Source organism: Lontra canadensis, unplaced genomic scaffold, assembly GCF_010015895.1.
Source record: "Lontra canadensis isolate GAN:19392208 unplaced genomic scaffold, GSC_riverotter_1.0 scaffold28, whole genome shotgun sequence".
NCBI lineage: Eukaryota > Metazoa > Chordata > Mammalia > Carnivora > Mustelidae > Lontra > Lontra canadensis.
This window is the reverse complement of record NW_022631022.1, coordinates 8,234,042-8,256,313: the sequence shown is the minus strand read 5'-3', so window position 1 is coordinate 8,256,313 and position 22,272 is coordinate 8,234,042. Positions and strand designations below refer to the sequence as shown.

Genomic DNA, 22,272 nt, shown 5'->3' with positions numbered 1-22,272 from the left:
GGAGACCTTCGAGTGCCATGACCATAAGAAAGAAGGTGAGGTACTAGGGATTCACGCAGCAAGGAATCAGGCCCACACAAGCCGGCCTGCTCTTCCTGCAGTGAGGTCCTGCAAGCACCACCATTTTTCTCACCTCCCTTAACACTTTCAGAGAAAATAAGGGCCTCTCCCACCTCACAATGCTGTTTCTGGGATTCTTAAGGTCATGCGGGAATAAGCTAGTGAAGTGAAGAAATGTGTGCCCTAAAAAACCTGGGTATACCAAACCCACCTCAAAATTCACCCCTGGTAACCATTGACATGCCTTTGAAATTTTCAGGGTCTTTTGGAAAAGGGGGGCTGCAATGTCTGTCTGAAATACCCAGCTGGGGGCCACCGTGAGCAGCCCCTCCTTGCATTCAAAGGCTTTGTCTCTCCAAAACAGAGACTAAACTGATGAGAGAGATGGAAGTTCTGAGTAACTAAACATTGCCAAGCCTGTCACAGAGGACTTTGAAAAAATGGAAATAGTCGACTGCTTAACAATGGAAGGCTGAAGGGTGCCAACCCATGCCCCTGTTCCACCCTGACAAAAATCTGCATAAAATTTCTGACACCCCAAAAACTTCACTACTAATAAGTTTAACCAGAAGCTTTACCAATAACATAAACAGTTGATTACCACATATTTTGTCTGTTATATGTATTATATACTATATTCTTATAATAAAGGAGGATAAAAGGAAATATTAAGATCAGAAGGGAAATACATTTATAGTACTACACTGTATTTATAAAAAAAAATCGTTAAGTCAATCAGTGCAGTTCAAACCTGTGTTGTTCAAGGGTGAACTGCATAATAAAATGTAAAATTTAAGTGATCTCAGGCTCTTCAGGATGTCTTGCTCTTCGGCAAGTCTTAAATGATTATTGTCATGAACACCAATTATCGCTATAGAATAGCAGATGTGGGAAGTATAAAATCTTTGATTGTCTCTGGAAGATTCTAGGACAAGTCACAAACGGCACTTTCAAAATAAACCCTTGGTATCTGATGACCAGCATCTCTTCCCAATGAATTAGAAAACCACCACCCTTGTCATCATTCTGACAGGCCCCCGGCCCACGGAGCCAGGGCCTTCTGGATGGCCTGGCAGGGCCAACGCATCACCGTAGGGCTTACCTGGATGTAGTAATACAGGGACTTGCCATACTTTCTCTTGAATTCAGACCTAATTTTCAACATGTCCACTTCACTGCGAGAGACCATGATTCTTATCAGAACTTTATCACGAGTCCCCTTGCCCTGAAAGTCAAGTTGATGTTCCAAGTTACAATTCACTGACAATGTTAATCCAGTAAGTTTTCTTACACATGGAACTCATCTGAGTTCTTAATGCTGCCCTCTAAGAAGCTGCAAAGGTAATGATGGAACTATTTCTTTAAGAAAAATGATCATATTAGGGTGCCTGAGTGGCTAAGTTGGTTGAGCATCTGACTCTTGATTTCAGCTGAGCTCATGATCGCAGGGGTCATAAAATTGAACCCTGCATTGGGCTCCACACTGGGCATGGAGCGTGCTTGAGATTCTCTCTCTGTCTCCCTCTGCCCCTCCCTCACTCCCTCTCTAAAAAAATAAAAAATGAAAGAAAGAAAGAAAGAAAGAAAGAAAGAAAGAAAGAAAGAAAGAAAGAAAGAGAGAGAGGGAGGGAGGGAGGGAGGGAGGGAGGGAGGGAGGGAAGGAAGGAAGGAAGGAGGGAGAAAGAAAGATGAGCATTTTGGAATTCCAAACACACTAGGATGAAATCAGCACAAAGCCCCACTATGTTCACCCAATAAACCTGTAGGAGCCCTAACTACAGCACGGCTCACTTTAAGAAGTATACGAGTTTCCATATGTAACAAACAGTTCCTGGCTCACAGGGCTTAAAAAAAAAAACATACCGCTTTGTGCCATTTTGAATGGTATAAACGGTAAAGACAACTGAGTTTACTCTCAAGAGTCTCAGACCAGAGGCACCAAGGAACAGGTGCTAGCTGACACAGAATCCGAGGGAGATGGGAGAAGGAGATGGGAGTGGACAAGGGGTGGTCCAGGAAGAAGGGCCAGGAAACCAGAAATCACAAGGGATATCTGAGGCATAGAAAATGGGACGGGATTGTGAGAAGAGACAGTCCATTCAAGAGATAGCTGTAGGGCTGCCTTCAGAATCAGACAGACCCAAGTTCCAATGTGGCTATGTAACATCAGGCTAGTTGAAGATTTATGAGCTCCAGTCTCCCGATCTATAAAGAAAATAACACAAGCCACAAGGGCTTTTTGGTAACGATTTCAAATGAAATAAGTAGCACAATGTCTATGGCAGGCGACTGCTTGGTAATCTCTCCTTTCCTTGCCTGTCTTTACTCTGGGTTAATGGAAGGCAATCCCTGAGAAATTTAAGCAGGAATCAGACATGATTACCATCTGGTATTTTATTTTCTATCTGCACACAAACACATATTCAAGTAGTCGAGAGACAGAGAGAGAAGACGGACTTGTAGTCTTCTTACCCGTCAGACACAACTGTGGCTGACCAGTACATTCCTGCGCCTGGACAGCAGGGACCCTCCGCTATCCACTAGTCAAGGAGACTTGGTTTGGGGGCACAAGAGAAGAAAAGCCTAGTGTGTAAACATGGACCTCTCAGCTAACTCCCCTTACCTTCATGGAGTCGTACAGCCGGTCAGCAAAATACAGGGGCTTATTCTGAATGCACTGGACTGTGGAAAGAAGAAAAGGGGTCAGCTGCTCCTTTCTTCACCAGTGAGGGCCGAGGCCCAGACTCTGGGGTGCAAACAAGATGACCTAACATAACAGGAATGGGCTGCAAAAGGGGAAAAACTAAGGGAAAACTGGGGTCCTCTGAAACTCAGCTTCACCATCATTTTAAACGTGGGGACCCTGAGGGCTGCAAAAACCAATGTGGAAATGTGAGTTTCCCTCACAGAGCCCTTTTTCTTGTCATCTTTTTCTTCCTGGGTAATTCCTCACTCTACCAGCTTCAAGCCCTCCTTAGTTTTGTATCTTACATTTATACAGTGAAGATTATACAACAACCCAAATCAGGTAAAGCAGCCACCTGTCCCAAAAGCACTTGAATGAACAGGATGACCACTGGTCACTTCCACTGTGGCACAATTTCCTGAAAGCTGATGTCCACTAGCGATGGGTCGGGGTAGGGGGGGGCACACTTGCTTACCCAGGTTTAGGAAAGCATTTTCCAGGTCTCCTTTGACCTCCTTCTTGATGCTCTCCAACATGTCATAAGGGCTGTAGCTCTTGTACCTATCAAATACTGAGGAAAAGCAAAAAGTAATTATAATAACAGAGCCACTAATCAAAGCTGTCAGTGACGACTCACATGCTTATGCACCATGGTAAAAATAAATAAGCAAATGAGGATGATCACAGCATCTTAGAGTGTTAGGGGTTGTCATGGTGGACCAGAGCTGACACGGCACTGGCTGGCTTGGGACAGCTGTACCAGGCATCTGTCCTGAATAGCACTGCCTGGGCCACATATTTTGACCATCTTTAACTCTGAGTGGAAACTATTCTGTTTGGAAGCAATGAGAAACAGTACACAGAGCCCAGGAAAGTCCATTACTTCAACAAATATGGCAAGATAAAATGATCCTGGACAAGAAGGAGCAGCTAAAGCATCAAATATGGAAAATATTTAGGAGAAAGAAGGCTCCAAAATGGAAGAGAAGGGCAAATGGATCTGGTGATGGAAAATTGGATAAGATTATGGGGCGCAAAGTAGAGAGTGAACTTTGTTCTGGCAGACCCGTGCCCCAACATAGATAACCAGCAAGCTGGGCTGAGGGGACCATCCGTAGGCTTGAAGATTTCTTCAGTACAGAACCCACCTTTCTGGAGGTGACACACACTCCGCTCAGTCATGATGCTGATCCACTTGGGTACATCAGTTCCTTTCCTCTTCACTCCGGCATCATAGAGATCCTACAAGCACAACCAACCAAAAAAGCTGACTACACGATCCAGGGTAAGGTCGTAAAAAATATCATGCAAAGAAACTCAAAACCCATACACTGAAAATGCCAAATGAGAAGGATGATTGTGCTGAAGACACGGGCAAATATGTTGTATTTAAGTGAAAAGTCTTAATTAAGAGCAGTCTTCCGTAGGCGCAAACACAGCATGAGACTAGATTGTTTGTGAGGTGTGTGCTGTACACATCTACCTCCTTGACTGACAAAGGAAGAACCAAGCACTTCTATTCCTATGCAGAAGAACAAGCAAATGCTCATTAGCACATCCAGCCCTCCTTCCTTTGGTACTTTTGATAGCAAATAAGCTAATGGTTGTCTGTTGAAGACAGCTACAGATCAGGCACCCACACCCACATTTCTTAGAGACTCAGGAAGTCTCATTTTTAGTTTCTGGAAAATTTAGGAGCTACACGTAATGCTAAGAATGGCAAGGAGGGAGGGAGAAAGACTTACACAAGGATAAGATATTCATTCAGTGAATACCCATTATCTAGAAGATGTGAAACCTAACTAATATTACTTTATTTAAAACACTTCTCTACCTCCAGTTAAAGGTGCTGTTTGAAACATAATGAATTTTATTTTAGTTTTTAAAGATTTTATTTATTTATTGAGGGAGAGTGGGAAAGAGGGGAGGAGCAGAAGGAGAGGGAGAGAGAGAATCTCAAGCAGACTCTGTGCCAAGCACGGAGCTCTCAAAGTGTGGCTCAATCTCATGACCTGAGACTATGACCTGAGCTGAAACCAAGAATTGAACGCTTAACCCACTGAGCCATCCAGGTACCTCAAAACATACTGAACTTTAAAACCAAAATGAGTTTAAATTAATTTTGTTCTGAAACTCTTATAGAATGCCTTGAGATAGTTGACAACTGTTTGGGAAAGGTATGTAGTTCATAGTGATCTGAATTAGCTTAACAAACAGTTCTTAGTGATTATGACACTATAACCAGCAGAAGTGCTATTCAACCAGAAAAGTAGGGTCTCCGTTACTCTTCCCCTTTTCCCTCACCAGAAAGGGCATATAGTGTCTTCTTCCACTCTGCCATGTTGTTTATTGGTGTTTATTTGTAGCAAATGCACAAGAGTGCACACAGTCTTATTACACCCTGCAGAATCTGGTACTTCCATACAGGTAAAGCCTAAATAAGCACATGAGTCAGGTATTGGTCCTGTAATTAACAACAGCATCAAGAGGGATTATCTTAAAATAACTACTATTCCCAGAAAGTGAAAATGAAGCCCACAAATTCTTTGACATTTCTCCCTTCCAAAAATGGCACCTGCTTCCTTTTGAACTGACTATAGGCTACACCATAGTGACTCACTTCTAAGAGTACGACAGAAGTGACACTGTGAGGGACAACTGGGTGGCTCAGTCATTAAGGGTCTGCCTTTGACTAAGGTCATGATCCCAGGGTTCTGGGATTGAGTCCCACATCGGGCTCCCCGCTTAGCAGGGAGCCTGCTTCTCCCTCCCCCTCTGCCTGCTGCTCCCCCTGCTTGTGCTCTCTCTGTCAAATAAATAAATAAATAAAATCTTAAAAAAAAAAAAAAAAGTGACACTGTGATTCCTGAAATTAGGTGATAACAAGCATTTGGCTTCCTCCTTGCTTTCTCTCCTGGCTCACTCACTTGGGAAAGCCAGCTGCCATGTTACAAGGACGCTCAAGCAAGCCCTTAGAGAGGCACAGGTAGAGAAATACAAAGCCTCCTTCCAACATTCACATGGCTGGATGATCCTGAAACTAGATCCTCTTGAAGCTGTCAGGCTCTCAGAAGATGCAGCTCTGGTCAATATTTTGACCCCAGCCTCATAAGAGGTCCTGAGGTAGAACCACCCAGGTAAGCCACACTCCACAGAAACTGAGAGATGTAAGTGTTCTTGTTTTAAGCCACTCAGTTTGGAGGTAAATTGTTACAGATGATCAATAACTACTGTATAGACTATCTAAAGACCTGCTAGAAAACAGAAACTCAAACAAGAACCTTGATACCTACCCGGGCATCTTGGTCAATCAGTTCATAATCAATGACAGAGCCATCCTCTGCTCTTCTACCCTACAGAAGAAAACAAAAGAACATCAAATAGGTTTCCTTGTGTATTTTAATGTTGAAAATTTCATTCTCTCCAACTCATGAAAACCATTATTTAATTTATGAAACACACACACACACATTTAAAATTTTTCTTCACTTTCAAGTCTAGATAAGACGAAAGATTAGTAAATTACTGAGGCAGTGAAGTGGGGGGAGGGGGACTGTGCCTCACCATCACCAACACCCTCCTGGGACAAGCACTTTCTAGAATTCCCTCTACCTTCAAAAAAAGCACTAATGATATTTAATTCCTTCCCTCAGAGAGCTTACCATCCAGATGGAAAAATAAGCATGGAACAAAAGGTAAAACAACACAGTGATCCATGGCTTATGCAGACATAAAATGCAGAAGAAGGGAGAGATCTGTCATTACTGTCAGCAAAGTCTGTGGACAACGGTGTAGGGTTGAGGTGCACACTGAGGCCTGAGTCAATGAGGCTGGTAAAGGGGAGGAGGAGGAAGCCATTCCCCACAGCAGACACAGTACAGAGAAAGGCTGAGCACGCCACAGGGCAGCTAGAGCAGAAGGTAAGCAGGAAGGAATCCTGGAAGGAAGATGAAGTGAGGGAGGGACAGGGCCTAGGGAAGTTTTCAAGGCAGTAAGAGTTCCGATTCGGTGGCAGAAATGGGCTTTGATCAAGGGAGTGAATTACTGAAAGTGGACTCCAGGAAGATGGGGGGTTGGTGGGACGCAGGGCGAGGAACTGGCGGGGAAGGCTGTACGGAGTTGTTACAGTAACAGGTATGTGAGCGGGCAGGAGACAGCGTTACCAATCAATCATTCGTCACTGAGGTTCCTGAAGAAAATATTTGCTCTTCCTTCCTCTGGCACACAGGCCTTGAACTGCACACTGGTCAGGACTCGGACTCAGAAGGGAAATGCCTTTCATTCAGGTTTCTGTGTTAGCATTAGCAAACAAAGATCCCCTCTTCAGGCAAAGGACTACCTAGGCAAACCCTCTCAGAAGAAGTGAGAGCAGAGAGAAGGAAAGAAAAACAAGAGGATCCCTTCCCACTGGGTCCTATGTGGCCACTGACAGGCAAAGTGACCTTCCCCAAGTCATGCAATGAGGGCTGGCACATAATCCAGGCCAGGACTTCAGAGCTGCCTATTCCTCCTCTGGCCCAGAAGTCCACTTGACCATGCTGTTTCCCAGGATAAGAAATCCTATTATACAAAAATGACAACTCTGCAGTGACAGTGTAAACCCCCTGTCAGAAATGCAGCTGGAGATTCTGATGCAGGCACAGAGGACTGAGCTAATTCGATGCCAGGTATAAAATGAGGTACAGGACCTTAATTGGGAGGAAACAAGGACAAAGAAATAAACCGGAAACAAACCTTTGCAAGGGCAACCATCAGCTTGCGGAAGTCACCAGATGTGTCAGAAACGATGTCCTTCTCCAGATCAGTCTTGTACACTTGGAAAACAGCACATCTGGTTTTATGCTTCCTGCCTGTGCAGCCAGCCACCCACCCACCCCAACCGCCCCCGCTGCACTACGCCTTTGAGAAGCAGAAACAGCTGTGGCAGCATGGACATATCCACCCAAATGAGGGCAGATGGTCCATGATTTATTTTATGATTTTTAGCCTCATAAAATCAGAGCCAAATGTTATTATCAGTGACAGGAGATAGAGCTAGATCAAATCAGGCATCCGTAAGCTCACCTTTGATCAGTGACCTCTTTTGTAGCTAGAATACTGTTTCCCAAACTTAACTATGAAAACTCACTTTCAAAATGAAAAAATTTGGAAGGCTACACACACACACCCCAATTGTGCTTTGCTATCCACTGAACGAGAAAATGCACAATGGCAAAATTAGTAAGAACCAGAGAGTACTTTTGAATGAATCTGTATTTTATTATTCAAAATAGCTTCTACATTGAAACCTAGTAACAGCTACACATGTAAGCTGCATCAATGATTCTACCCATAGCCGCCTCTAATGCTTGGTGCACATAGAGCCACATGCCTCTTGCAATAATTATCCACAATCCAGAGCTGGGAACATCTTAAGCAGAGAGTGGGAAGCACCCAGTACATGTAAATCCGAATACATGCTTTCTATGCCTCCCATCAGACCCTTTACAAAAAAAATTTTTTTGATTCTCTCTTTCCCCTCCTGCCTATCCTTTTATAGACGGTCTAGTGGAATCTAATTACCAACACAGGCCACAAGAAGGTGGAGGGACTTGGACCATGGCAAACCCCTGGATGGTCCAGACAGCACTTCTGCATAGGTAATCCAGGCATCCTGCCCCCAACACTATCCAGGGAGCCATGATGAAGTTACAGACATTGGGCTGAGAAGCTGCATCCAAGAACTAGGGCTACTCACTTTCCTTGTAGACTCTGTTAATTTCCTGAAGCTCTTGGTTGGTCCTTGAGCAGATGATCTCAATGAGGGAGTCCTCATCAGTCCCCAGTCCCTGTGAACCAGGCAAAAGACATCAGCAGGGAAAATCCTCTTAGCCATTAGTGTACTTCTCTGATCTCAATCAAGAAACTGCAAACTTGGATTGGATCAGTTAGCAAGCTCCTTTCCATATTCTTAGTGGGGGAAATCTGTCCTGTATTCCACAGCACAATGTAATGTTATTTTCTATTTCTTAAAAAAAGGCTTCACGAGAATAAAAGATGTAAATGATACATCTGAGCTCAACTATGTCAATTGTTGCCTTTTGGTAATGGGTTTTCAGAATGAGTAACTTTTTCTTCCTCCTATTTTTTCTCTATTTTTCAAATTATTTTAATAGATGGGAAATTTTTCTTTACTAAACAATTCTGCTCAGTAATATAAAATAAGGGAATATAGAGAGTTTGTTGTCATTTGCAGTCAGCATCGCTGGAATGGAATAAGTCTTTTACCAGGGAAATGTACAGATAAGATAAAATTTTTAGCTTTACCTCTTTGAAATGTAAAATTGGGTTAATGTTAAAAATTTTATTCTTGTACTTCCATTTTTGCTTGATTACTATGCACTCTTCGGGCATTTTAGGGAAGCAAAAGGAAATAATGAACTGCCAAATAAACCTAGACACCAACACTTTATTAAGGAAGAAGAATTTGATGGGTGATGTATTCAAATTTAATATATACACTTTTGAACGTGCCAGAAAGCTTGAAAGGCCTCAATGAAACATGTATTTCAAAGCTGGCTTCATGATCAAAGTCAAGATTTAATAATCAGGATTCTCTAATACTTGTCTTTCCGAATATGGAAATATTACTTTGAACTAAGTAGAATTACAACTGTTTAAAATGTAAATCAATTATAAGGTGTTAATACAATAAGAAACTTACTTATCCACATGAAAAGTGTGTCAGCTATTAATTAAACTTATTAGAGTTTATACACCCCTGAAAAGCGGTTTGTATAATATAAGCTAAACCTCAGGTTAATGGTTAATTTTGAATTTTATTCTTAATCTAATCTACGAGCCAATGACTCTTCTTTCAGAGTTTTTAATCATGATATGCAGAGGTTCTGGCACAGCCAAACTTTCTTCCTACCTGAGCAAAAGGTCTACACAACATTCTATACACACGTTATAGAGTGACTAAGTGCCTTCAAATATGTTAGAGGCAGGTTTTCAATCTCAAGATGATAGAAATATAGTCTAAAAATGATACTGCATTGGAAGAAATGCTATATCCTGACACTGTTGAAATGTAAAACACGTGTGGCAATATAAGATGCTTTCTTTCACTGCTGATATACCAGTATTAACATCTGAGGATTCTAACAGTATTTTTATCTCTGTATTCAGAGGTGACCTTGGCAATTTCCTAAACTTGGCCCGTGCTTCCCACAGATTGTCCTATCACAAGGGCAACTTCTACCATAACATATGGCCAATAGTGCCACTGGTATTGCCAGAAGTCAAAACAGATTTTTTTTTGAAAAGCATAGTTCAGTTAACGTCACTTCGAGCTTTATGGATTTCAGAAGGGTACTCAACTGTGATAGCTAATGGAAGAGCTGGCACAAGGTCAAAGATTCAGTAGTCAAAGCACCTTTCATTGGGCCCAGTTACAGAGATTACAGCGGTGAGTGACAGCTCGAGCAGGTCCATTTCAAGTCACTAATACTGAGTAAAAGATATTAGTAAAATAGCACACATCACAACTAAATAGATTTTTGACGAAAGTAAGATAAACTGATCTGAAGTGATGATGGTCAGAAGAAACCTAGGACAGGCTAACTCATCCATGGCTCCAGAAAACCCAAGATTTGGTTTTCAGGACTGTCCTTCTTATCAAGCAGGATCATTAAATGTTGGTGACATTTCGTCATTCATCATCTACCTTCACTGCAATATAGCCTACTTGGGAAACTCAGAGCCAGTCCACTCAAATAAACTGAGCAGAGCTTGGGTTAGGCTGAAGAACTGAAGGAAGAATGAGATTCCCAAACAAATCTTGCAGCAGCCCTAAGCTATCAAGTCCTGGGCGATGGAAATGCCTGGTACGCGAAGCTGCCTCACTCTCGAGGTGCTCTCTGGGGAAAGAGATGACATGAACTGTGACATCAGCTCTGGTGACAGGCTTATAGCTTGGTCTCTTCATAATTCAGAAATAGGAGCATCACAGAAAATGCAACTGGACTCCAAATAAAAAATGAAAACTGCGGCTTTCCCCCCTACTCGGGACTTTACCCAGTTTTATCAGCAGAGGGCAGTATCAGATTACTCAAAGTGTTGCAGGCACATACTATAGAAAGGGTTATGTTTTCCTGTAAAATGCATTTATGCTTATGCCTCTATCACTTTATATAATACTCGATGTTTTAGGTACACACAGAATTCGGGGAGTTTCTAACCTGGAATTTCTACTGCCTAATGTAACCTAAAATTCCAAATAACTTTACAAAAACAAAAAATAAACAAAAGAGATAATCTGTGCTATAATACTTTGAACAAAACACAGGTACTAATTACAACCTGAAACCACCCTTTATATATATTGTAATGTCCTGATTTGCCTAAATTTGAATTAAACAATGGAACTGACAGGAGAAGGTCAGAAGAAGAAATACCCGATAGAACATGGGCAGAATTTGCAAGTTTCACTTGACAAAAGCTATGAGTTTTACTTTTGCCTTAATATCACAACAAATCTTTTTTTAAGGAGGAAGTGTAATCAAGGAAGTAGTTTTTCCAAATGGTATTCCAATTGCCCAGGTGCCAAGCAGTAGCAGCTGGGTAACTGACTTCCCAGCATCATGAAATTTCTTTACAGTCTTAAAAAGAGTAATTGAAATATTTTTGGTACAAATCCTGAGACTTATAGCTTCAGTTCATTAGAAAAAAAAAAAAATAGTTCCAAATGAGAATTCAACAAAACTGAAAATCACCTAATTATACCCAGAGAGCTGTAATTCACAAATATTAATGGCGGATTTGACAGAGATTGCATCTCACACATGTTTACCTTCATGGAGGCTTTCAGCTCAGAAGCGTCATACTGAGCAGGTGTTTTTAATAGGCCCAAAATCACTGTCTCCAGGTGGCCGGACAAGGCTGATTTCAGCGCTGATGCAAGTTCCTTCAGAAAAATGGGCAAGAACACGGAAAATGTGATTGGTAACCAATATTCCCTTTAAAACTGGTGAATAAAACAAAAGCAGGATGTGTTTGTAAAATGGATTGTGATTCCTTGTCCACTCTGGGATCGCAGACCCAACTGTCTCAACTGCATTCCCTTCCACAGACTCCGATGTCAAAAGCCACAAGATCAGCCTTTGCTCTGACAAAAATCCCTTTGCATCCAAGCTGATTGAGCCACCTTCTCCCAGTCAATACAAAGAAACCAGGGCAGTATGCAATTCCTCAGAAAGCTAGGAGTGCGAGGGTGCTTCACAGCACCCTTGCAAGTGATAAGCACTCATGGAAGATAAGGCACTTTCCAAGGTCAAGGCCTCTACTAAGAAGGTGGTTAGAGTAAAAGATGTTGGTGCAGCTGCACCTCCTAAAAGTCTCTGGAGGAACCAGAAGCCCCACCATGGGTGGAAGTTGGATCACAAAGCTTTCCTAAGCAAAATGCTTTATCTCAGACTGGAGAACATCGATTCGTCCACATCAAATTGGGATAGAGTTGACAGAGACAATGGGAGACTGAAGTCCCGCATTCACCCCCTTGGTTTCCCTGCTCTGTACTATTTTTTAAGGTTTCCACTGTCTCAACATAGACTGTTATGGCAGAGGTCTGAGTTCAACCCCCATGTATGCAGACAAATACCCCAATGCAATGGGTCATTTTACAGCCACTTAAATTGGCGCTTAAACTTCCTACACATCATGAGCAGAGTGATGCCTGAATTTTCCTATTGCAATTATTTTCCTTTCTTTTCACATTTTCCTTCCAATCCTCTCCCCTTCTTTTTCTCCTGCTTGCCCGCAGCACCCCAGGGCGTCTATAACGGTTAGCTCCTAGAAGTATCTGCAGGTGCCAGGAGGTATTGTGCAGTCTGGAATAATCTTCTCAGATCATTCCTAGGCAGTGAGAACTGAGATGGATCTTGGAAATCACCTGGCCCATGTCTTCCACCACCTACTCTCTTCTGATTCCTGGTGTCCTAGTAACACACAGCACTTAGAAAGGGACTTGAAAAGCAACACCTTCCAATTATAGCGCCAATTTGGAAATTTGGACATTTGAGGTTAGGTCATTCCAAACTTAGCCTACCCTTGACACCGCTCTACCCATTCATTCTCTGCTCAAACTTCAAATAGCATTTGGGTGCCTACTGATGTCTTCCACTTCTTTTATAAACTCCTATTGGCATTGAACTTCCTGTCTCTTATGATGTCTAGGACCAGGCTTTGCATATAACAGAAATCCCAGAAATGTTTGATAAATAAAACATTACCATTCCTTATCTGGAAAATTTGGCATCTGATAGAATGTGGAAAAAAACACAAGGCCAGGGGTGCCTGGGTAGCTCAGTGGGTTAAAGCCTTTGTCTTCGTCTCGGGTCATGATCTCAGTGTCCTGGGATTGAGCCCCGCATTGGGCTCTCTGCTCGGCGGGGAGCCTGCTTCCCCCACCCCCACCTGCCTCTCTGCCTACTTGTGATCTCTGTCTGTCAGGTAAATAAATAAGACCTTAAAAAAATAATAATAATAAAACCAATCCTCTTCCTCAGTTCCTCTCCACCTCTGTTAGCTTTGCCTATACTGTTCAAGGTTCACAACAGAGGCAGCCACAGTCCATACACCAATGTACTCTCTACACAGAACTTTCTCCTTGATTATGCAAACAACTCATTCAAAACACTAATGTTCTGCTTCCAAAATCCCCTTCAGAAATGATCTCAAATAATTTATGTATCTTTCTATACATGATGACAATTTTCCTTAGCCTAAGACTGAGAGACATCAAGAATCAATAGGACAGGGGTGCCTGGGTGGCTCAGTTGATTACGCCTCGGATTCTCAACTTTGCCTCAGGTCATGATCTCAGGGTCTTGAGATTGTGCCCTGCATCAGGCTCTGTGCTAGGTGTGGAGCATGCTTATGAGTCTCTCCTTCCCTCTCCCTCTGCCCCTCCTCCCCACTCTCTCCCTTTCTTAAAAAAAAAAAAAAAAAAAAAAAGAAGAAGAAGAAGAAGAAGAAGAAAAAGAAAAATCAGTAGGACAGTAAGCTGTCCCCAACACAAACAAAGCCTGTGTGGTCAAAGAACATTATCATGATTCTGGTAATATCTTCCAACCAACAGAGTATGTAAGAGTTTTGTTCTCCATCTATCTAATTTGAAATCGAGATCCAGGCTTTTGTGTTTCTGTGTACACATATGTGTACACACCTAAGTGTGTTCGAATACCCCACTCTATAAGTGACAAATGAAGGAGCAACTATAAGCACACTATCCAAAGAAGTGAGCCTTTTGCTCCAACTGGAACTCAGCCCTACCAGGTCCCAGATCCTTTCAGAAACTGGAGAAATAAAACACTCCCCTCTATGCCTCACTACAAAAGATTATATAAGTCTGGTTGGAAAAAGAATTTTAATGTATGTAAGATGATAGAAGCTGGATTCTTCCCTATTTATGTCCTTTCCAACTGTTTGAGTAGGTAGGGGTGGGAGCCATAGCAGGGCTTGACCTGCAACTCTCAGAACCCTGGTGGTCATGTCAACCCCAAGAAAAGAAATGTCTTTTCCAGAATCTTTCCAGCTCACCTCCACTGTGGCTACGAGTGAAAGCTATTAAGTCAAACAGAAGCTGCAGGAAGCCACGCTTACTGCACTGTCCAAGAATAAATCAAAAGCTTTTAATAGCAAGAAGTTAAAAATAAAGCATCCCATCCTTTAAAAATAAAATTTCCTAACACTGCAACAAAATAAAGGACGAACAAATGCTGGGTTGTTCCTTAACCACTAGTGCACAAGCAAGGGAAAAAGCACACAAAGACTCTTTAAATAGTGGGAGCATGGCATGTTGAAGATAGCCTAGTAGACCAAATGAACTACTAACTAAGCCCATTTGCAGCAAACCTCTTAAGAATTCAAGTTTTTTTTTTTAAGAGTCAGGAGAGCCTATCAGGATCAATGCTAACTAAAAGCTAGTGTCCTAAGATTAAATTAGAAACATCTTATCAAGAGCTAGCAGAAGTCATAAAGATGAAATGAGTTGCTACATGTAGAGAACTACATGCCTGGCACAGAGCAAGCATTCTAGACACGATACCTGTTATTGTTGATGTTCCCAGTTCCTTCTAACTTTATGTTCCCAGCAGAGCTCCCTCCACACCCTCTGGCTGGAGGAGGGCATGGTCTTTATGGATGAGCTCCAAGCACTCCAGGGATCAAGAGTATGAGTGATGACTCTTACAAGGATGTAAGAGGAAAACCTTGGATACCCAAGAGTTCTAGAATGCTCTTGCCGGGACAAGCCAGAATCCATAAAAAGAAAAAGCAATGCCTAAGGAAATGAAATTCTAAAAGGAATGCCCCCCCCGCAGCCCCTGAAATTGCTTATACCTTTTTGGTCCTTCTCTGGTAGGCGAAGGCAATATCCTGTCTCTGTTCATTGCTGCGGTTGGTCAAAATGTTGACAATGGTGACCTCATCCACACCTATGGAAATACAAGTTGGGAATAGTTATCACCCATGTGCTCTAGTCCTTTGGGCTTACATTGAGGGTTTTAAGCAGTTTATCAAATTGAAATTTATATACTGTTTTTCAAACCAAAACACCAGGACATCAAGTGTTGTCCTCTTCGTCAGTACCCTCCACCAAATGCGTTTACCCAATTTTTATCCTAACAGCTGTAAACCTCAAACCTAAATGGACCTTTTGAATATCTGCATTAAAAAAACTATTTTATTCATAAACTGGTTTCTGGAATCAACTGTAGAAGGTGTGTTTGTGGGGCTTTGGCAGACAGATGGAACAACAAAGATTTAGGAGGATTTTAAATGAAGGTTCCCAAATTGCCATTTAACCAGAGATTTAATAGACAGTAACTGTGAACTGAATTAATAGAGACAATTATTTATATTTATTGCAGGATTACGGCTATATAAGCAGCTAGGTATAATTTCTATAATTATAGAAACTGTCATGACAAATGAATCAGATTTAATATGGCAGTTGTATTTTAATAGCATAATTGATTAATACAATCATACTTATTGAAGACTAAATTGTTTTTTAAGGAAAATAAATGTTCCACTGCTTTTAATCTTCAATAGGCAATTTTAATAATCAATTTTATAACTTTATTAAAAAGAGTAAGTGTTTTAATCTAAATTAAATCTAAATTGGGAGTTTTGAAGTGCCACCAAAATATTTTAGTACCTATTTTAATTGGAACATGTGTATTTACAAAGATAAGCAATGCCTTCTTGTATCTGAAAGTTTCCAATTTTATATCAGAAATACTCCTAAAATGCCATTTAACTGAAGAAAGCCTGATTTTAAGAATTCAGAGAATGAAAGGTCTCCCTCCCAACCGATTATAAACTTTGTTTGATAAAAGGAAGAGTCTTTGCCATAACTGGATAGGTAATTCTTGGGCAAGGGAGAGAGGAGTTAAGTCCACAAGGTCACATGTGAATGGCAAACAGCCTGACCTAAAGGAAATCAGGAGTCCCCAACCAACAAAAATATCAGAACTGTAATGCTTTGAGGCAGAAGCAATGAACAAACTGACAGAGAAGGTACCCTCAACTCTCAAACATGTTAGATCAAAATGCGCCAAGTTAGATTTTCTGGGTATAAACATAGTTAACATTTATTTTTGTATTTATATATTCATTTCAGAGTGAGTTCATACTAGTACGTTAATCACTTAAGTGCAGCTTCTATAACTTTACCTCCAATTTTTAGAGGACCAATGTCAACAGAGAATTACAATTGCTATATATGAGATTCAGTTGCAAAGATACTTATTTCAGTATTATATATAGTATCAAAAAATAGAGGGAAAACACTCCCTATGTCCAATAAGAGTCTGGTTAAATAAATGTTCTTCTGTCCCAATAACAGGATACTACAGTCATTCAAAATGATGGCATAAAATATTAAGTGACATGGAAAAATGTTCATGATATGCTGTTAAGTAAAATAAAACAAAACAGGTGGCAAAGCAATATATACAGTATAACTCAATTTTTGTAAAATACATGTACATGTTACAAGAAAATAGAGGCCTTTATACCAAAATTTTAATAGTGATCATGTGAGTGGTAGAATTATGAACTTATGGACACTGTAAAGTTTTCTTTCTTTTGATTATATATACTTTCAAAGTTCACCATAATGCCATAAAAAAGGTTCTTTACATACACTGTGAATGACATGTAGTCATTGATCTAGAATCAACTAGTGACTTTACCTTGAGAGAATCCCAGCATGGTTCTACATAATTCAATTAGAATAAAACACAATATGCATAATAACTGCAACATCTACATAATTCTCTTTGGTTTCTGCAACATCCTAACAGAGATTGCTTTATTATTCTTTACAACTACCCAGTAAGGATAGGCCTTCTTCCTAGTTTATAGATGGAGAAGCTGATGCTCGAGAAACTGAAACTATTACGTGTGTAAACACCTGGCCTGTTTAGATCTCAGTTTCTACATCTGCACAAGTAAGGCACTTGAACAATGACCTCCAGTTCTACTTCCATGAAACATTAACAGATACAATCCTGCAGGCCTACCCCTACATGTGTTCTCTCTCACTCTCTTAAATATTTTATGGCTCTAATTTCATGTTAGGAAAACCATTGCTTATAAATGTGTTTTTGCTTCACACTCAACTTTCTTCTTCAAGGGGCGCCTGGGTGGCTCACTCAGTTAAGTCTCTGCCCTCGACTCAGGTCATGATCTCAGGGTCCTGGGATGGAGCGCCACATCTGGCTCCCTGCCAAGCTGGGAAACTGCTTCTCCCTCTCCCTCTGCCCCTCCCCCTTGCTCATATTCTCTCCCTCTCCCTCTGCCCCTTCCCCTTGATCATATTCTCTCTCTCTCCCTCAAATAAATAAATAAAATCTTAAAAAAAAAAACAACCCTTCTTCCTCAAATCTGAAAATGCCAGAGAACAACAAAATCAATCATATCTTCCAACCTCAAATCTAGTATTTTCTGAAAGCAATTTTGAAGCTGCTGACCTGAACACACACCAACAACACTGACCCAAAAAATAATTCTCCCTTGGAAACAAATGCAAAGTTTATGTTTGTGTCAAAATGTGGTCAGAAGCCCACCTGATTAGAATCCCATGAGGCACTTACTAACACACAGTCCCTTGGGCCACACCTAAGATCTACTGATTAAAGCCTCTTTAGAACTATGGACCAAGCAAACAGCATTTCAACCAGCTCTCTAGTAACTTTTTATTTGAGAATCACCAACAGAGACAGATAAGCATGAGGAATGCAAAGATCTTTAGAAATCTACTTACATAGAGATTTAAGTCACTTCTACCAACTGCTTCTGTGAGGGACAGGGTCGCCTACAATTTCAGGGCCAGAAAAGCTTACCTTTGTCCAAGTAAACCAGGTAAGAAAAAAACACCTGACGAGTTCACTACACTGACTGCAGTGTAGTCCCACACTCTTAGAGTCAGTGAGACAGCTTTTTTGCCTTTCTGTTCACAGCAGCTAAGCGTCCAGCCAACAGAGTCAGAATTCAATCCAATTATTGGAAATCCCTGTAAAGAGCCCGAGTGGTTAACCTGGATCTCACGTAGGTGGCAGCAACTATGATAGTCTGAGGGAATCTAAATGTATTTTACTTAAATTATTTACCAAGCGAACAGCCTGCTGAGATGCAACATCCAACATGCTGGGACCCCTTCACATGAACAATCGGATCCATTACACAAATGCTAATACCAGCAACTACAAAGACACGGGAGCTATTTCTGCCAGTGGACACCCCCGCCCCCTTCTAAGAACCTCACCTACATAAGCTATTTCTCTCATACCACTGTCTGCAAGTTTCAAATGGAACTGGGTGGGGGGAAATCATGGACCCCCGGAACAACTGCCTAGTCAAAGCCACTTAAGGCATGTCCTGTGTCGGACCACCAGAATATACATTTCTGCCAGTGGGATTTAACCATCTTATCTTCAGAATACTGCTGCTTCCTCTCAACCTGCTATCATAATTGGTGAGGCAGTTTATTCCTGTGGAAAATAGCTCAGTGCAGGTTGAAGCCACAAGGGTCATCCGGTTTCTCACCACTTCTGCCCAGGATGGGGCCAGAAGGATGATTACTAGGTACTCAGCCACCTATGTCAGCACAGTCGTCATCAACAAGGCATAGCAAGAGCCAGGACACCGGGAAAGCTTTATATTTAATGACTTTAACATAGGTGCAGATGCCCGGGAGATGAGGCTCTGGCCCTCTGGATTCCCATGTTCAGATCCCCAGATCCCATTCAGTGCATAAGGAAGCATCTGCTAGGCAGAAGGGGCCCAGGGCCTAAAAGAAACTGGGCGGTCAGGGCAAGAGCATAAAGAAAAAAAGCAACAAACCTGAATAATGTTCCTTTTCCCATCCCACTCCTCTTGTATTTCATGTGGAAAGTCAAAGTAAGCTAAGCAAAGGCTCACAATGGGAAACACTGATGCAGATAGGGGTCCCTACAGAACGTGGGTGAAAACACAGTAAGTTCTGTGTTTCAGGCAGATTTTTTTTTTTAATTTCTTCTAAAAATTGACAGAAGTTAAAATTTTTAAGATTGGTAAGGAACGAAGACACAAATTTGGCTCCTGAAGGGAAACAACACAGTAAATTTCATCAGTATTCGTTCCTTTCATGAAAATGAAAGGAACTGTATCACCTAACTACAAAAATGTTTCCAACAACTCTTTAGCTGGGGCCTCCGGAAGGTCAGTCACTGCTCTGAATGCCAGTCAACATGAGGCAGTCAGCGTGCTGCTTAGACAGAAGACTTTTAAGTCACTTCTACCAATTGCTCCTGTGAGGTGCAGAGTCGATTACAATTTCAGGGAAAGTAATGCTTCCCTTTGTCCAAATAACCCAGGTAAGAAAAAACACCTGTGAGCTCACTGAACACTGACACCTCTGCCAAGTGATACCACAGGGAGGCGCTGCTGACAGCAGAGCTCAGCAGGAAACTCTGGGGTCACGGGTCCCTTAAACCATCCACTGTATTTCTCAAACGTAAAGAACACTTGCAGTCTAACATAATGCTAACTCCAAAATCACAAAATCAGCCTCCTGGACTTTCCTCCCCTTCTCTACGGGTGGAAACCCCAAGTCAGCTCCACATCTGGCATTCCATGGAAAATGTGTCTTTATTGTCCATGGCAAGGAACCAAGAGGCCATTCTGAACAGGATGCTGACTCACATCTGCCAAGACACACTGACTGCACAAAGAAAATGGATTTCACTTTGTTTCATCAAGGCTCAGGAGGCCCTCAGGGCGTGGCTGACTGGTCAAAAAAAAAAAGATTCCTTATCTAGATGATGGGAAAAAACATGCCTCAGCTTAGATTACTGGGGATATGGGTATCAAACCTCAGAAGAAATCATCTCGGCAACACGAAGGTCAGTGGCAGGCCACAGAGAGGAGATCCATGGGTGTGGATTTTGCTTATTATAATAGCATCAGTCACTCACTGAACATCTACTATGTGCCAGGCATTTACTAAGTGCTTTACACAACTCTACCATTTAATTTTCACCACATCCGTAAGAGACAGGTGTTACTGTCATCCTCATTTTTACCCATGAGGAAATAAATGCGCATAAAAGGCAGGGACATGCCCAAGGTCACACAAGCAAGTCACTTGCAGAGCTGGGACTCAAACCAGGATTCAAGACCCAGGCTCCCTGCATTGGGCTATCCTGTCTCCTGTTATAAAAAAGTACCCAAAATTTAAAAATAAGGCAAGAGGAAGACAGAGTGGCTAAAGGAGCCTCCCAGCGTGGCTAACAGGGCGATCCAAGTCTGTGTCTCTAGGGTATGCTCTCACTCAACTTACTACTGTGGGCCACAAGCTCTGCGGGGTTACAAGTTAAGTTTGGAGATTATGGTCTAAAGGTTATGGCTTCAGTGCCCTGTAGGATACCAATGGTCTCACCAGCAATCTTATCTCAACACTCTTCCCTCAGTGCCTATTAACACCCAGTCTTTCAAATGTCCCTTGAACCAGTCTTACCTCCTTTGAGTTAAATAAATGTTTGATGTGTTCATCCCATATCTCTATGAGTCATGCTGGTACCTTTCCGAAATTATACTTTCATACTTCTTCATACCACACTCTTCCAAATAGTTCCTAAACAGGATCTGGGACAGTAACGTGTCCATATGTTTATAGAACTGGACTTACTATTTAGTATATCCAACATACACATATTTAATCATCTGTACATAAGGATTTGTTACCCACTAATAGTGCATGGCCACTGAAGAGATAGCCCAACTGGGGTTTTTTCAACAGAAAGAGCTAGAAACGCTCTTCCACGGATAGCCATTAATAACATGGTGAGAAAGGGGCAGCCCCTCCCAACAAAATTAATATGCCAACAAGCCATCTGTCTACTGGAAGTGACTTCAGGGACAGAGAGGTACACACACAGTTGCCCAAAATATCCTTCCCACCATCAGCCACAGTGCTGCCTGGCCTGGAATTCCTGCTCTCGGAGTCACTCCTGGGGATCACTCAGCAGCCGTGAGCTCTCTGTATCCAGAGGGTCCCACCAGAAGCTGGACATTCACATGGGGGACAGGTGAAAAGGGAAGGCATCTAGATCAGCGGCAGTGACAGATGCTTCAGAAATGATGTAGGGCTCAGAACTATACTATCTGGGCACATTAGTTACCTCCCTGTGCCTCAGTTTCTCACTCTGTAAAAGAGATTATGAGAACATTTAGGCAGATGCAGAAAGGATGGATCCAGTTAATGACTCGGACCATGTCTACTACCTTCTCCACAGTCAGCTTCTCTGTCGCAGGCCTGCCTCTTGGTTGCATTCTGTTTTGAGTCAATGAAAGTGAAGGGCAACAGGGGCTTGGGGAACACTTCGGCCATTAGCACACATTAGATTACCAACCTGGTTTCAAGGCTGTGGCAGCTGCCTGAGAGATGAGTGAGAAAACAAGGGCTGCATGGGGTAGGAGGGGGCTGGGGAGACCAGCACCTCTCCCAAGACTGGCACAGTGTGGCTGTGGTCCTAACTCATGCCAAGTGTGGTTTAGCTAAGTGCCTGAGAAGAACATTTGGTCCCCAAATCAAATTTCTTCTATTTCCATTCTGCTCTGATCTCACCTCTGCTGAGACCCTTAGGAAGGATTTCAGTGCCCTCTATTTGGCCACCTGACTGTATGCTTCAATAATCTAGAACCCTGTCTGCCTTCCATGCATAATTATAGTTCTGAAATATTCCACAGGACCAGCAGGAAAACACAAAGTAGGCCAGCATCCAAAATTCAAACCAAATCAAATTGTAAATGAAGGCTGATATGCAAAATGCAAGCACCATTTTGTGCCGGGCTACTCTATTAGCCTCATGAGACAGAAAATTTTAAAATCTGAACAGATGCAAGAGAAACCAGTATCCCCACCCTTAACTCAATTGATAGTGAAGAAGTTAATATTTACTGCCTTAGCACTGCAGACACCAGAAAAGAATCTGGTT

At 42.0% G+C, this 22,272-nt stretch overlaps 1 protein-coding gene across 1 annotated transcript in view; it reads right to left on the bottom strand.

Moving 5' to 3' along the window:
* The window catches only part of ANXA2 (annexin A2), a 44,524-nt gene that overhangs the window by 557 nt on the left and 21,695 nt on the right, over positions 1 to 22,272 (bottom strand). The window contains exons 4-12 of the mRNA XM_032864815.1: positions 15,128 to 15,222; positions 11,580 to 11,693; positions 8,484 to 8,574; positions 7,481 to 7,560; positions 6,040 to 6,099; positions 3,895 to 3,988; positions 3,222 to 3,317; positions 2,684 to 2,742; positions 1,163 to 1,285 (exon numbers count right to left, since the gene is read on the bottom strand). Coding sequence (XP_032720706.1) covers positions 1,163 to 1,285; positions 2,684 to 2,742; positions 3,222 to 3,317; positions 3,895 to 3,988; positions 6,040 to 6,099; positions 7,481 to 7,560; positions 8,484 to 8,574; positions 11,580 to 11,693; positions 15,128 to 15,222 — 812 coding nt within the window. The remainder of the gene's footprint in view (positions 1 to 1,162; positions 1,286 to 2,683; positions 2,743 to 3,221; positions 3,318 to 3,894; positions 3,989 to 6,039; positions 6,100 to 7,480; positions 7,561 to 8,483; positions 8,575 to 11,579; positions 11,694 to 15,127; positions 15,223 to 22,272) is intronic.